Here is a 15180-nt window from a genome sequence, read left to right as displayed (position 1 = left end):
AATCAATATATGTTGAAAAACAACTGTAGAACATTTGCCACTATAAATGAATCGTCTGCATTCCGAGATCGATACACATGTAAACGAACTTGTCGATGCACACACGGTTTTCTTGAACAGTGTATTCAAAGCAGTTGATAATCAGTCGACATCAAACTAAATACTTGAAGCATTTTTTTCTTCAAAATAGATCTAGTATACCCTACCATCTCGAATTTTTCGTGAGCAAATAGTCCGTTTCGGAAACCTAATTCGTAGTTGTATACGTAAACGATTGGCTGTATATTTCTGGGCCATAAAATTCTTGTTTTCATGTATATTGCAGAATAACGTCCTCGGTCTCGAAATGTTGTTTGAAAGCCTCGGCTTTTTTATTTCAAGTCATTCAAAAATAAAAAATACTTATGATAAAATGATGCAGTTTATCAATATATCTGATTAGTTTATTTTATTTTCTTGTAAAATTGAGTATCGACAATCACAACTCTTATGGATTTTTCTTTGTAGACTTCTCAATGTTGTAGTGTCTCTCCTGTCAAAATTTAAATAAGAATGATCAATAAAAGCGTTCTTTCTGTTACTGTACCAAACAATTCTATGATTCCATCGATTTGATTAGATAAACTTACGTCACTCCGGATTGCACGTGCATGACTGACAGCCGTCTGGCCCCAATGGTCCTATTACGTAACTTCCCCCACAATTTGCGATACATTTTTCCATGTCCATACAACTTCCGATCAGACCGTGTACTACAAAAAACAATACTGATATCACACTGTACACTGTAAAAACAATACTGATATCAGACTGTACACTACAAAAACAATACTGATATCAGACTGTGCACTACAAAAACAATAATGATATCAGACTGTGCACTACAAAAACAATACTGATATCAGACTGTGCACTACAAAAACAATACTGATATCAGACTGTACACTACAAAAACAATACTGATATCAGACTGTACACTACAAAAACAATACTGATATCAGACTGTACACTACAAAAACAATACTGATATCAGACTGTACACTACAAAAACAATACTGATATCAGACTGTACACTACAAAAACAATACTGATATCAGACTGTACACTACAAAAACAATACTGATATCAGACTACACTGTAAAAACAATACTGATATCAGACTGTACACTAAAAAAACAATACTGATATCAGACTGTACGCTACAAAAACAATACTGATATCAGATCATGCACTACAAAAACAATACTGACATCAGACTGTACACTACTAAACAATATTGATATCAGACTGTACACTACAAAAACAATACTGTTATCAGACTGTACACTGTAAAAACAATACTGATATCAGACTGTACACTACAAAAACAATACTGATATCAGACTGTACGCTACAAAAACAATACTGATATCAGACTGTACACTACAAAAACAATACTGATATCAGACTGTACACTAGATAAACAATACTGATATCAGACTGTACACTACAAAAACAATACTGATATCAGACTGTACACTGTAAAAATAATACTGATATCAGACTGTACATTACAAAAACAATACTGATATCAGACTGTACACTACACAAACAATACTGATATCAGACTGTACACTACAAAAACAATACTGATATCAGACTGTACACTACAAAAACAATACTGATATCAGACTGTACACTACAAAACAATACTGATATCAGACTGTACACTACAAAAACAATACTGATATCAGACTGTACACTACAAAACAATACTGATATCAGACTGTACACTACAAAAACTATACTGATATCAGACTGTACACTACAAAAACAATACTGATATCAGACTGTACACTACAAAAACAATACTGATATCAGATCATGCACTACAAAAACAATACTGATATCAAACTGTTCACTACAAAATCAATACTGATATCAGACTGTACACTACAAAAACAATACTGATATCAGACTGTACACTACAAAACAATACTGATATCAGACTGTACACTACTAAACAATATTGATATCAGACTGTACACTACAAAAACAATACTGATATCAGACTGTACACTACAAAACAATACTGATATCAGACTGTACACTACTAAACAATACTGATATCAGACTGTACACTACTAAACAATATTGATATCAGACTGTACACTACAAAAACAATACTGATATCAGACTGTACACTACTAAACAATATTGATATCAGACTGTACACTACAAAAACAATACTGATATCAGACTGTACACTACAAAACAATACTGATATCAGACTGTACACTACAAAAACAATACTGATATCAGATTGTACGCTACAAAAACAATACTGATATCAGATCATGCACTACAAAAACAATACTGATATCAGACTGTACACTACAAAAACAATACTGATATCAGACTGTACACTACAAAACAATACTGCTATCAGATCATGCACTACAAAACAATACTGATATCAGACTGTACACTACAAAAACAATACTGATATCAGACTGTACACTGTAAAAGTAATATAGCTAAACAGTCCACAATAATTTATTATCCTGAAGAAGCTGAAAGTTAAAAAAAAAACTATCGAACATTTATTGTTTGGTCTGATAACCGTATTAATTATTTTCTTTTTTTAAATCTAAAACGTCAACGAATTCGTAGCAACTTTTTCTGCGGAAAATTCTGATAAATTTTCAATGGTTTTGGAGGGAAGCAATGCGAGGTTTGAGAAAGAGCTTTCGTTTGTGACGTCACAGTAGTAAAGATCGTGTTTTCGTGTATGCTGCAGAATAACCTCTGACGTCGGGAAAAGTTTTGAGATATAAAAGCCGAGACGTTAACCAAGGCTTTTTTATTTCAAACAACATTTCGAGACCGAGAAGGTTATCCTGCATCATCCACGAAAACAAGAACTTTATTTCTACTCCAGTACGTCCCAGATATACACATCCGGTCGTTTACCTATACAGTTACGAATTAAAGTTGAAATATGTCTCCTATGTTGTCATTTTTACTATTTTCTGTCACTTTTGATAAGGTGAAATTAATAAAATGACGCCAATTTTAAGGATTTTTGGGAAAGAATGTAAGTCCTCCCAATAAAAGTAATTCAATAAATCAGAAGATTTTGTCATTTCTTTCTTGGAGAGTGGAAGAAATTATTGCTTCTTTTATCGTTTGCATTTTTCTAAACAAGAGACCACGATTTACCTTAAAATTGAAAATTTTAGAGGTGGTGCGCGCCGACTGTGCCCCTCCCCAAAAAAAAACCCCGCCAATGAACACCCACAATGACACGTGACCTCTGTCCGAAAGACCTGTTATAGCAGTCTTGTTCCGACGAGTACAGACAAATGTCTGCTGAATGTGAAGAATGATTAAAATACATTTACAATTAAAATTGCATTGAAATTTTGGAGATGATATTGCATTGTTAAAGATAATAAATATAAAATCCACCCACTTTTGCCATTTTTCGCTGAACACGATGGCCCAAAACACTCCGAATTGGACGCTGTTTTTTCCACTGTTAAAAAAACTGTGTTATTAGTAAAACGGCATAGACTATATCAACTGCCTCAATAATTCTTAATGTCAGTCAACACATGTGACAGTATGACTCATGCATCAATGATTATAATGTTGAACATAATGATGATGATATGATTAAACCTTTCAATTAGCACTGAAAAAATGTAGATTGTTATAAGAGCACAAAATTTGACACTAAATCTAAAATTACAACTTACCATCCTTTTCTGTTGGTTTGCCTGCCCCTGCACCTAGAATGAATGAGAAATAAATAATTATGAAATTTAGCTTGGAGAGAGAGAGAGAGAGAGAGAGAGAGAGAGAGAGAGAGAGAGAGAGAGAGAGAGAGAGTTAGGGTTACCCATTGATAACATTGGACCATGCATAGGGTTGCCTCCCGCCCCTCCTCCTCCTGTAGAGGCACCTGCTGCTGCCATGAATGGAGACTTCATCGCGCTACCCATCCCTCCACTGGCAGCTGCAGCCGAACTCAGAGAGGACTGAAACGGACCACCACTCCCGGAAGATCCACCACCACCGCCTCCGCCCATCATCATGCCACCACCTGATCCGCCTGTGTGCAACCACATACAAATGTTCTAATATCATGAATACTAGTTATTCTAATTTATAGTGGCTTAAAATCCATAAATGATCACATTGTTAATTAACAGATATCAAGAAACTCTAATATATTATAACGACCAAGAGTTACCTCCCATTCCACCACCTCCTCCTCCCATCATACTGGCACAAAATGGTCCCGCACACCCTCCACTAGAACTTCCTGTTTAAATGAATATCACCTCATGATAATTTGTTTATATACTAATACAGGGTGTTACATAAATATAGGATCTCCCATGGTTTGTGGTTTGATATGATTTGCATTCAACGAGTTGTGTTTCCTACCTCTCGAGCCTTGGCGAGTTGATCATGGGAGATTCTTTTTATCATATGACCACTCCCACCCCCACCCCACCCCCTCCCGGTTAATTATTTAATCACGTTACTGTATTGTTGGGAATTTTGCTTCCTGACATTTTGTAAACAAACTACATAAAATTGACGTTTGTTTATGACGTCACAAATGGCGTAGAAATACATAGTGTAATAATCAAAATTTATGTAATGGGTAATATCCACTGGATAAAGGAGTATATATGTGATAAATTATAACTATCATTAAGAAGATTTTTTGTGAAACACAGTGTAACCCCAGTAGGCAGCCAAGTAATTCTGGTACCACAAGAATGGTTTTGTCATAAGGAATACACATGTGAAATATGAAAGTCAAATCACTGAGCATTCAAAGTTATGGCCAATGCTAACTTTTTTTTCAATGGTAGAACAACTTCAAGGTCAATGTCACAAGTAAAACATTTTGGTACCAAAAGAAAGGTCTTGTCACAAGAAATACATATGTGAAATATGAAAGCCTTATCACCATCCATTTAAAAGTTATGGTTTTGTGGACAACCAAACAGACAGACGGACAGACCAAAAACTATATGCCCCAGAATTACTGATTACGGGGGCATAAAAATCAGACGCTCCATTTAGACTGACTGATCTGCAAGATGGCACAAGTAACTTCATGTTTTCCTCGGAGGGAAACTCAAACTACTTACAAGCATACAAACAGTACCTGTACTGTAGTAATATATAATTATAGTCATATAGTATACTTACCACTGGATCCGGACCCGGCGGACGGCATCATGGGGTTACCTAGACAACGTAAATTGTAAAGTTTCAAGTACTTGAAATCAGAATGAATTCACTTAAGTCTCAAAAAGGCAAAATATCTTCATCAATTATCACCATTAACATTTCAAAGTTTCGAACAGAAAGGTCGCTATTAGAGACTTGATAGCTGACGGATGGTAACGATAAACCTTTAGATTTTTATTTTGGCAGTTAGATTGTCTTACCACCTCCTGATCCTGACCCGCCATCAATACAGAGAGGAAATTGGCACTTGGACCCTCCAGAACCACTACCACCGCTAACATCTGTAAAAAGTACACAGAACCACTACCACCGCATTCGGATCATCTCGATCGATTCCATCTAACAGCGGAGGATACCGGAATCTACCGAAGTTTGCCGAATGACTACCACCTTTAACATCTCTAATGGAGTTACAGAGGAATAGTAAAAATATAATTCTTTTTAAAAAATCAAAAGCTCCAAGGTTTTTCACCCCCCCCCCCAAGAAGTTATCTACCTTTGTTCATGAAAATGGCACAAACTGACGGAGTCTACTTCACCACACACCACCCTTTCTCCCGTCCTAAATTCTTAAATTTATCTATAAGATGTCTCCAACAATATCTGAATATATGTCAGTCATTACTTATAAATGCTGTCGATTAAGACCAAATATCCAAAATTCCACGTCATACATTTTTCGAACAATCTGAACCAGAAATACAAATTTCTACTATCACGGGTTCTCCTAGTCCAAAATATCTGACGTTTTCCTGGATTTTTTTTATGATTTTGATATTTACCGTACCAGGAAAACGTCAGAACGAGCGCCATTACGTAAACTGGAAAATCGCCGCCTCCAGTTGGAAGCGGCATTCTCGGACCAATTTTAAATACTTGCAAGTCGAATTCAATGTTCAACTGACAATATAAAACTATGCTACTTGTACTTACTAATATCGATTAAAAGAGAATATCACTCCAAACTTCGATAACAGAAGCACACAATTGCAGTCAACCAAATTTTCGCTGTCATTTGAGCGAACGAGTCACGTGACTCAAAACAAAGTTCGACAGTTTGTTTAAATGTTTTCAAGAGACTGTTTATGTGATGAAAGAACTCATAAAATCCCATAAAAAGAAATAATGTTGATCTTTCTAGCAAAATTTTCCACTTACTGTTGAGAATACCATTTCCGCTCGCTGTATTCATTCCGGAAGTCATTCCATTGCCGCTACTTCCGCCGGACCAACTCTGCATCCCACCGCCACCGTCGTTGTTGTTGTTGTTAATGTTGTTTGATGACTTTTGTTTACATTGGCAACTGGGACATCCGTCTATCTGAAAACCAGAAGTCCGAGCCTCTATTGAGACGGTAATTCTATTGACCACTTTCGAAAACATTCATACAGAAACATCAAAATATTGATTGTGGTGTTTCGGTGGTCTGAGTGTTTGCTTAGTAACCGAGAGGTCGCGGGTTAGAGACAGTGACAGCTTTTCCACCACACGCTCAGCTTTTAAAAGTGCGAGATACGGGTTTTTGGATTTAAAACTGTCGATTTGTGGAACTGAACCTTTGTTCAATTTTTTTTTATATGAGTGGAAAAAAGTCGTTGGGGCGTAAACAAAGTTCAGTTGACACTTTTTTTTTATTTCTCAAGAAGGATAGGGTGTTTTAAAATGAAAAACAGAGAGATGTTAAAATCAAATATCCCTTCCGGATTCGAATCATTTTAAGCATTTCAGTTTTTACCACTGGATATCCTCAGATGAAAAAAGAAGACGAAGTTGCATATTATTGTTCGATTTTTTGACTGATCTTAATCATATAAGCCGCGATTTTCATATAAAATTGCAATGACGTGTTTTACATAAAGATTGCATGACCCCCCCCCCCCCTCCCCAATTATTGAAAGATTCGACCATCAGGGATATAAAAATACATGTAAGTTTTATTTGAAGTATGACCAAAAAAATTTAATGGAATAATTGTCTTGTGACCAGTTCGGATACGATTAGATATGTTATTTCTATATGCGAAACGTACGTACACAAAGTGGTTTACAAAGTGGTTACACAAATATGGTTTATGCGTGGTCAGTAAATTCCATATGGGGCGATTCTATTCAACTTCTTTCGTCGACATTGAAATAATCACGTTTTATTGCATAAAAATCTGTGATACAATTACAAATATATCCTGTACTTGTTATGACGATACACAGATATGTTTAGCTCGCCTGTACATATTATAATGATACACAGACATGCTTAGCTCACCTGTACGTGTTATGATAATACACATGCATAGCTCGCCTGTGCATGTTACTTCTTAACATTATGACGTGATGATACACAGGTACGCCGGGCTACCACACCTGTGAACTACAGGTGTGCCCATCTTACCTGAGTGTCTCCGATGACGTATCCGGTGTCCTTACATTTGATCATGCACGCGATCAGCTTCGTGCACTCCATAACGTTTTTTGTCGTCGGTTTAGGTGTAGTTGTAGTTGCCATGGAAACGACATTGCTCTCTACATGAACATCAAATCATTTCATTTTTTGCCCAAATCGTACTGATTTGATAGATACATTTGGTTGACAATGTACAAAATGTATCTAAAAGGTTAATTATCTGAATAAAAATATGTTCAAACCTTTTTTCATGCACGTACACCGTTGACAGCCGTCCGGGCCAGTCTCCCCTATTTTGACCTCTCCTTTACAAGAAGTGATACACAGCTTAGTTCCCACACAGCTATTCTGGGGTTTAGGATGGGGCCTAGGAGCTGGTGAATTTTCACAGACGGGCATCCAAGCTTTTGTAGCTATACAAATAAATACACGTATGTACATGACAAGGGCGGATCCAGAGGGAGGGTGATGGTGGCGGCATTCAATTTTACATGTAGGGATATATGGGCGTTTGTTTTTTCTAAAATAAAAGCACAAGAAATGTCCCCACTCTTTCTTAATGTTTATAAATCTCCGTTTGAATCATGAACATTTTCCAGCACTCTTATAGTCACCTCCAAACTGCACAGAACACCAGATGCAGTATTTAAAAAAAATTGGTTGTTGCATTTTATGCATGTACATTTTCTTCTCATTGTATTCAGACTTAGAATCATATATCTAATATGATCTTATTACATGCGAAGACTAGAACTAATATTCATAATGCGGCTACCACCACCCTCCTTCGTTCTGAACTTACTGGATCCGCACCTTATGTGATCATTATTCTCCGAACACCAGTTTTTACTGTTTGTGTTTTAGAGCAAGGTCGCATAATTAAATGTTTGACAAGGTCCCATTAAACAATATCAAAAAATAAGAATCTTATAACGCGCCATTTGCAGGGATAACAAACAAATTTGTCTAAGACTTTACTAATCCGAGATTCCTCTGACTCTTACCCCCGCTTTTATATTTGACATGTGCGGGGGAGAGTCAGAGCGGACTCTATATTGAAAAGTGGGAATTCAGCGACACCAGCTGGTGTCGCTGCTTTACCTACCTCTTACAACTTTATTTCGCGGATCTATCTTCCAAGACGTGATAATTCAGTTAACGGAAGATAAATATATCATGATTAATACGATGCTATCGCCGTTTAAACGGCCCTAACACCGACAAATGGAGCATCACTTGAATTAGGTCGCCGCCTCGCCATTTGATTTCTTTGCGCATGACGTCAGCACATGTAAACACAAAATTCCATCGTTTAAACGGCGATAGCATCGTATTAATCATGATGTATTTGTAGAATAATCTTCCGATAACTGAATTCTCACGTCTTGGAAGATAGATCCGCGAAATAAAGTTGTAAGAGGTAGGTAAAGCAGCGACACCAGCTGGTGTCGCAGAATTCCCACTTTTCAATATGGAGTCCGCTCTGACTCTCCCCCGCAGAAGTCACAAAATAAAAGCGGGGTTAAGAGTAAGAGGAATCTCGGATTAAGACTTTACCAGGTGCACAGGGGCACGTGTTGCATCCGAACTCGTCTGTGACGACGCAGCCATGTGGGCAGTCAATGATGATTCCCGTGACACAGTACCTAGGGACCCCGGGGCTCACTAAGGGAACGTTTTTAGTTTTACAACCGGCAGGAATTGAGTGCTGCCGAGGGGGAAAGTTCATCATCGCCGGTCCAAGTCCACTAAATTGAAATGGTGATTTCCCCGCGAAAGACGACCCCGGAAATGACATCATATTAGACTCTGGTTTCTTCTCCTTCTCTATGATGATTATGTTTGTTTTGCCCCCGTTCCCGTTTGATCCCCACCCATCCCCTCCGTTTGATCCCAATTTCTCTCTCAAGGAGGACCAGGAATCGCCTCCACTGCTTCCAAATTCTCCGTTCCAATAGTCTGTGTCAGATCCGCTCCCAGATTCACTAGTGCCACCAGTTCTCTGCTTGTCTAGAATATTGAATGAGAAATCGTAGTCACATCAACAAAAAATAACGAAATGGAATGTATTTCTTATAATGCACTCCCAAGTTATTAAATGAGTTTATGATTATGGTAGTGCTGATATTACTGGGCTATAACGCGTGTAAACGAAAAAAGCTTCCCGCCATTTTACCGAATCCCTTTTCACTGTTACATCGACACACTCGACATTTGTTGACGTATTCTATACACCACGGGTGACAGTTAGGGTCCTCTGGCGGACACTGGTCCAATTCCGGTAACTCTGTCGAAAACAGTAGCAATCTTTGAGAACTTGTATATATCCTTTATATGTTATGTACTTTACAGCTGTAGAAATGAAATAACATGTACGTGAAATAATGTACCATAATGGCAGTACTTACGTGCGTTCAAAAAACTGGGAAAAATCACAACTGCAAAAACTATCACACACTGACAGTCCATCCTACGATTTATTTTGTTTAATTTCGAATTTGAAAAATATTTACGTTTCTAAAATGGAGGTTTTCATCAGAAAGTTATAATTAGCGTAGAATATGGTAGATGATTGTCAACAGCCTGAACGTAAGATGACGAGCACCTGCCACAAGGTGATAGGACGGGGTGGTTAACCCAGAAAGCTTCTTCTCGCCGCTTACAATATGTTTAGAGTTACCGGTATGATGAGGTTTATCCATTTTATCCAGAAAATTATGTAACATGGAATGTGTCAGTCATCCTTAATAACGAGGGAATTATGAGTAAAACTTTTATCTGTTTATCATAACTTGATTTGTTCAGCTGCTTGGATCGAGACAATATGTAGGCGGATCATCTATCTAATCTTTACAGTGAAAACTGGTACATATATTCATTAGAAGTACTGATCTTAAAATATAAAAAAGAATTTTGATATATATCAAATCAGTGAATTAAATTTTTGTGTTTGTCTGTAATTCAAAATATCGAGTTAGATCAAATGCTGGACACGAGGTAATGAGTTGAAATGTACACGACCTTAGTAGAGATAGTACGGCCCCGTGCATGTTCAGGAGAGAATCACTCATTACGTCAATGGTAATCAATGTTCATCAGTTCTTACTTAATTACTGTAATCAGGAGACGTTATCTTTCCTCCATAAAAGGGAAAAAATTCGGATTTGTCTGAAAAGTATGCTGACGAAATGAAAAAGTTCCAATATATTTGCTTTTTTTTTTTTTTATCTTGCAGACCTTGTATTCTTAGAACTAAAGGACAAGAATAAATCTAATGTCGAGATATTAAACAAAATCCCGGTAGTCGCCTTTCTTTTCATCTAATTTATAAATAGATACGATGATCATACGCAGGAAGACAGACTATCTCACTGTATTACGTATGTTATTTATTACATAGTATTGCATGTATCGGAAGTTTATCAGCAAACATGCACCATTCCGATCTCTCTACGGAAGTCCTATGGAGGGATATCTCACTTGTATTTTCCTCTATGGTGAATTTTCTCGCACCTGCAAGTCTCCATTGATAAGACCATGTGTGATCCAAAATAGCCGTCCGAATTATCAGTTCAGGCCAAGTCAAAGTGTTTCACCTTTTATGGAAGTTGACCTTTACTCATGAATATATCATTGGTTAGACCATAAAAAGAATATTCAATCAAGCTTGGCCTTGAAGAATTAGAGCTTTCATAACCGTTAAGTGTATTTTATTTCGTTTCGTTACTTTCGACGCTAAGGTTACATAATCTTGGCAAAGAGTGGACAAAGAAAACACCTAAGGAGTAAAGCTAAAAAGTGTCGACCCTAAATAGCAGAATGGAGATGAAGGACACCTTTCTTATCTGCACTATAATTTCCCTGGCAGCATGTAAGTTTTAAGAATTTCAGAATTATCCAACACATCAGTGAGGACAACGTAATATATTTGTACGGTGATTGTACGTCTTGTCATGGAATTTTCCAACAAAAATAATTTAGATCAATTTTTATGATTATTCTGTTATTTCGAATTTAGGCTAGATTTTTAGGATGAAAACCTAAAGATAGAACACAAGTGATTTTATACTCAAGGAGATTTGCCGTACAATTTAAAAACAAAAAAATATTAAAACATATATAATGCATAGTTTATATCAATGTAAAAGTTATACGGTACCAATTTTGATGCACCAGATGCGCATTTCGACAAATAATCTCTTCAGTGATGCCAAATCGAAATTTTGGAAATTCGAATTAACAAAAAACTTATAAGAACTAAAAGGAACACTAGAGTGTCAAAAAGTGGAGACAAATTCGTCCAAGGGTAGAGCTATGCATGAGGGATATAATCCTTAATTTAGAAATGAATTTCTAAATTTTAACCCAGCAATTAAATATACATCCGTATTTTCAAGCTAGTAATGAAGTACTTAGCTACTGGGCAGTAGATACCCTAGAGGAAGGACTAACAGTCCACCAGCAGAGGCTTCGACCCAGGGGTCGTAATGTAAAAGTTATACGGTACCAATTTTAATGCACCAGATAATATGTACAGCATCTATTAAAGAACATGTACATGTATTCTTTAACGTGAAATTACGTGTAGGAACACAATAATGAGACATAAAAATAGAGGTATTCAGTGGAAACCATGTACTATTTGTGTTGATTTTGGAGTTAGCTCTCCGTGCTCCTGGCTTTAGTAGATTCTGTATATAAATCCTTACAGAGGGTTTATGATTTTCGAGTATCGTGTGATTGTATTTTATAATTACAAAATTTATTTAGGTGTACCAAACCCAGAACAGAGACGAGGTATAGTATCACTTTTTTTACTTTATTACATGTGACGTAATCATACCACCCAGCGCAGGTTCCTGCGTGAGGAAATCTGCCAATGCACTGCTTACTCAGGATTCGTACGGGACAGGGATGAGCTGGGAAGTTCCAGTTCGGAACAAAGCACGACAAAGCATCTAAATGTGTCAATCCCCCTTTTGCTTGTTAATCCTGATTTTCTCAAGCTTTTCCATCTTCAGCTTTACATGTACAAAGAGAATCCCTTCCTCACTTCCCAATGCATCACTTTGCTTATGTATGGTAACGTACACCTGTAGATTATCGCAAATACAAATAAATGTTTAAACTGTGTTTTAATTAGCATAGAAATGAGTAAAGTATTGAAATTGTTTAGGGACTCAATTTTCGGGCGAATCACACTGTTGGTACACTATCCCACGAAATTCAAACGACAACGCAATACACAATATATATAATGTTATGTTGTATGGAAACCATATCCACGAAAATATATCCAAACGAAACAGTGAAATCTCGATAATCCACGAAAATATATCCAAACGAAACAGTAAAATCTCGATAATCCACGAAAATTAGGCCCCCATGAATTTACCTATAAATGATTCCACGGTATTGGCTTGACTATGTTGTGTAAATCCTGATATATTTCTTCATTTAATATTTTTGATCATTTGATAACATATTTATTTATATGAATACATATTTGTTTATATGATGACATATTTGTTTTTATGATGATATATTTGTTCATATGATGACATATTTGTCATAGGATGACATATTTGTTCATAGGATGACATATTTGTTCATAGGATGGCATATTTGTTCATATGATATATTTATTCATGTTGATGATATATTTGTTCATGTGCTCTATTGCATGTACACCATAGCTGAAAATGCCCGAGCTAACAACAACAACTGTCCGCCATTATCCCGTTCTTGTCCTTCTGCATGCTACACCATCAGCGCCACCGGATGTATAGTGTGCCAGTGCCCAACCTCTCACGGTATATCTCGTTACATTTACTGCTGCTTATAAAAAGTTTATTGATAAACATATCACATTAAACAAAGACGTTCGATTAGATGGATATTCATCTTTGAATGATTTTGAAATTAGAACACTTCGTTCAACAGCATCAAATAAAACCCAGACCGCATCAGGAACAGGTGGTTCCGGAAACAACAACGGATGTCCGCCGTTTCCCTCACAATGTGACCCAAATTGTATGAAACTAAACAGCATGGGATGCCGCATCTGCTCTTGTCCAAAAAGTAATCACTGGAGACTTCACGATTAATAATTAATTGATTAAACGCTGATACAAATGTGTATCGTTTAATGAATATAAAAAGCTAAAATTCAAGTAACCACAATTCGTGCAAATTGTTTTTGAAATGATAGTCTCGATCATCCAGATGTTTGTGTATATTTCCCACAAGCATTCGGACGCTTTTTATTAAAAAAAAAACAAACAAACCAAAAAACCAAACAAACAACAAACAAAAAAAAACAAACAAAAAAAAACCCAATAAAAAAAAAACAAATCCCCGTTATTTGACGCTGAATTAAAAATTAAAGAGGTGTGTTTGAAATATAATGCCTGATAAAAATTGTGAGTTCCTTATCTGAACTGAAATAAACGATATTTTATCAAGATTATTTTTAAAACTATGTATTTTCAATAAGGAGGTAATCCCATGTGTCACATTCCACTGACATAATAGTCACACAAGAAGGAGTCTCAACAAATATTTACTGGGAAGAAAAATGTTCTGAACACTGAATGTTGTTTTATTTCAGTGGAAAAGTTACGCTTCCGCTCTCTAGAGTTCGATACAAGGTAGTTTATATATTGGTGCAGGTATGACCATTTTGAACTAGCTAATGCGAATTTTAATAAGCCTCGTCTTGAGTTCAGATAGAATACTGAACAAAGAGTCACGACGTTAGCGGGGAGTATACACAAACGTCTGCTGATCGAGATTACTGGAATGAAGGCTCTTAGGAGCGAGTCAGTCTTTCATTTATTTTAATATTAAAAGCTTCACAAACTTCGACAAGTAATGGTACAGCTGGAAGCGCGCCAAATGTAAACGGATGTGCTCCATTTCCAAAGAACTGTAGTGCAGAATGCGCACACATCGACTCCATGGGCTGCATCGTCTGCTCCTGCTCAACAGGTTCGTCAAAAGTTTATATCGTCGTGTAGAAATAACAAGACCCGCTTGTAACATATTTTTAGCTTGATTTTGTTACTTTTCACCTATCATAGACTATCTAGGGTAAATCATCAAATCCTCACGTCTGCATTTCCACACAAAATTTCAGGGGGATCAGGCCATACCGGAAGTAGCACGTCCTCCTCATCCGCCTCTCAGGGAAACATAAACGGATGTCATCCATTTCCTAAAAACTGTCGTACTGAGTGTGCTATGGTGGACGCTCAGGGTTGTATTGTTTGCCAATGTCCTACCTCAGGTACCAAATAATAATTCTACCACATTTATTGCAAAGGTCAAGGAAACGCCGCGGTCATTATTCTGCGATATACCTTCATACGTAATAACTGGTTATGAGAAAATTGATTCATATCTCACTTGCACTTCATGTTTCACTAATACACCAATAATTCAATTTCAAAATCATAAAAATTAATCATTATATGTTTGCAAACCTTTATAAATAACTGCCAAAAAATTGTCATTCAATATAA

At 36.6% G+C, this 15180-nt stretch overlaps 1 protein-coding gene and 1 pseudogene across 3 annotated transcripts; one reads left to right on the top strand and one right to left on the bottom strand.

Annotated features, from left to right (window-relative positions):
* Positions 1 to 421: 421 nt before the first annotated feature.
* On the bottom strand, positions 422 to 10412 carry LOC125661619 (putative lysozyme-like protein). 3 transcript variants are annotated; one of them, XM_048893690.2, is made up of 14 exons: positions 10066 to 10412; positions 9834 to 9944; positions 9215 to 9667; positions 7900 to 8070; positions 7646 to 7776; positions 6415 to 6577; positions 5457 to 5537; positions 5215 to 5253; positions 4238 to 4309; positions 3884 to 4096; positions 3741 to 3773; positions 3455 to 3517; positions 630 to 752; positions 422 to 532 (listed from the first exon to the last, which is right to left on the bottom strand). In XM_048893690.2, the coding sequence occupies exons 1-13, from the start codon at positions 10124 to 10126 to the stop codon at positions 631 to 633; spliced, it is 1713 nt and encodes a 570-aa protein (XP_048749647.2). In that variant the 5' UTR covers positions 10127 to 10412; the 3' UTR covers positions 422 to 532; position 630. The 3 variants fall into 3 exon arrangements, with proteins under 3 accessions (XP_048749647.2, XP_056003091.1, XP_048749648.2); XM_056147116.1 differs by having other exon boundaries at positions 5460 to 5537; XM_048893691.2 differs by lacking the exon at positions 3455 to 3517.
* Positions 10219 to 15180, top strand: part of LOC125662914 (laminin-like protein epi-1) — a 14593-nt pseudogene continuing 9631 nt past the window's right edge.

The sequence above is a fragment of the Ostrea edulis genome, chromosome 8 (assembly GCF_947568905.1).
Source record: "Ostrea edulis chromosome 8, xbOstEdul1.1, whole genome shotgun sequence".
NCBI lineage: Eukaryota > Metazoa > Mollusca > Bivalvia > Ostreida > Ostreidae > Ostrea > Ostrea edulis.
The sequence above is the reverse complement of the archived record's forward strand: the minus strand, read 5'-3'. Positions and strand labels throughout refer to the sequence as shown.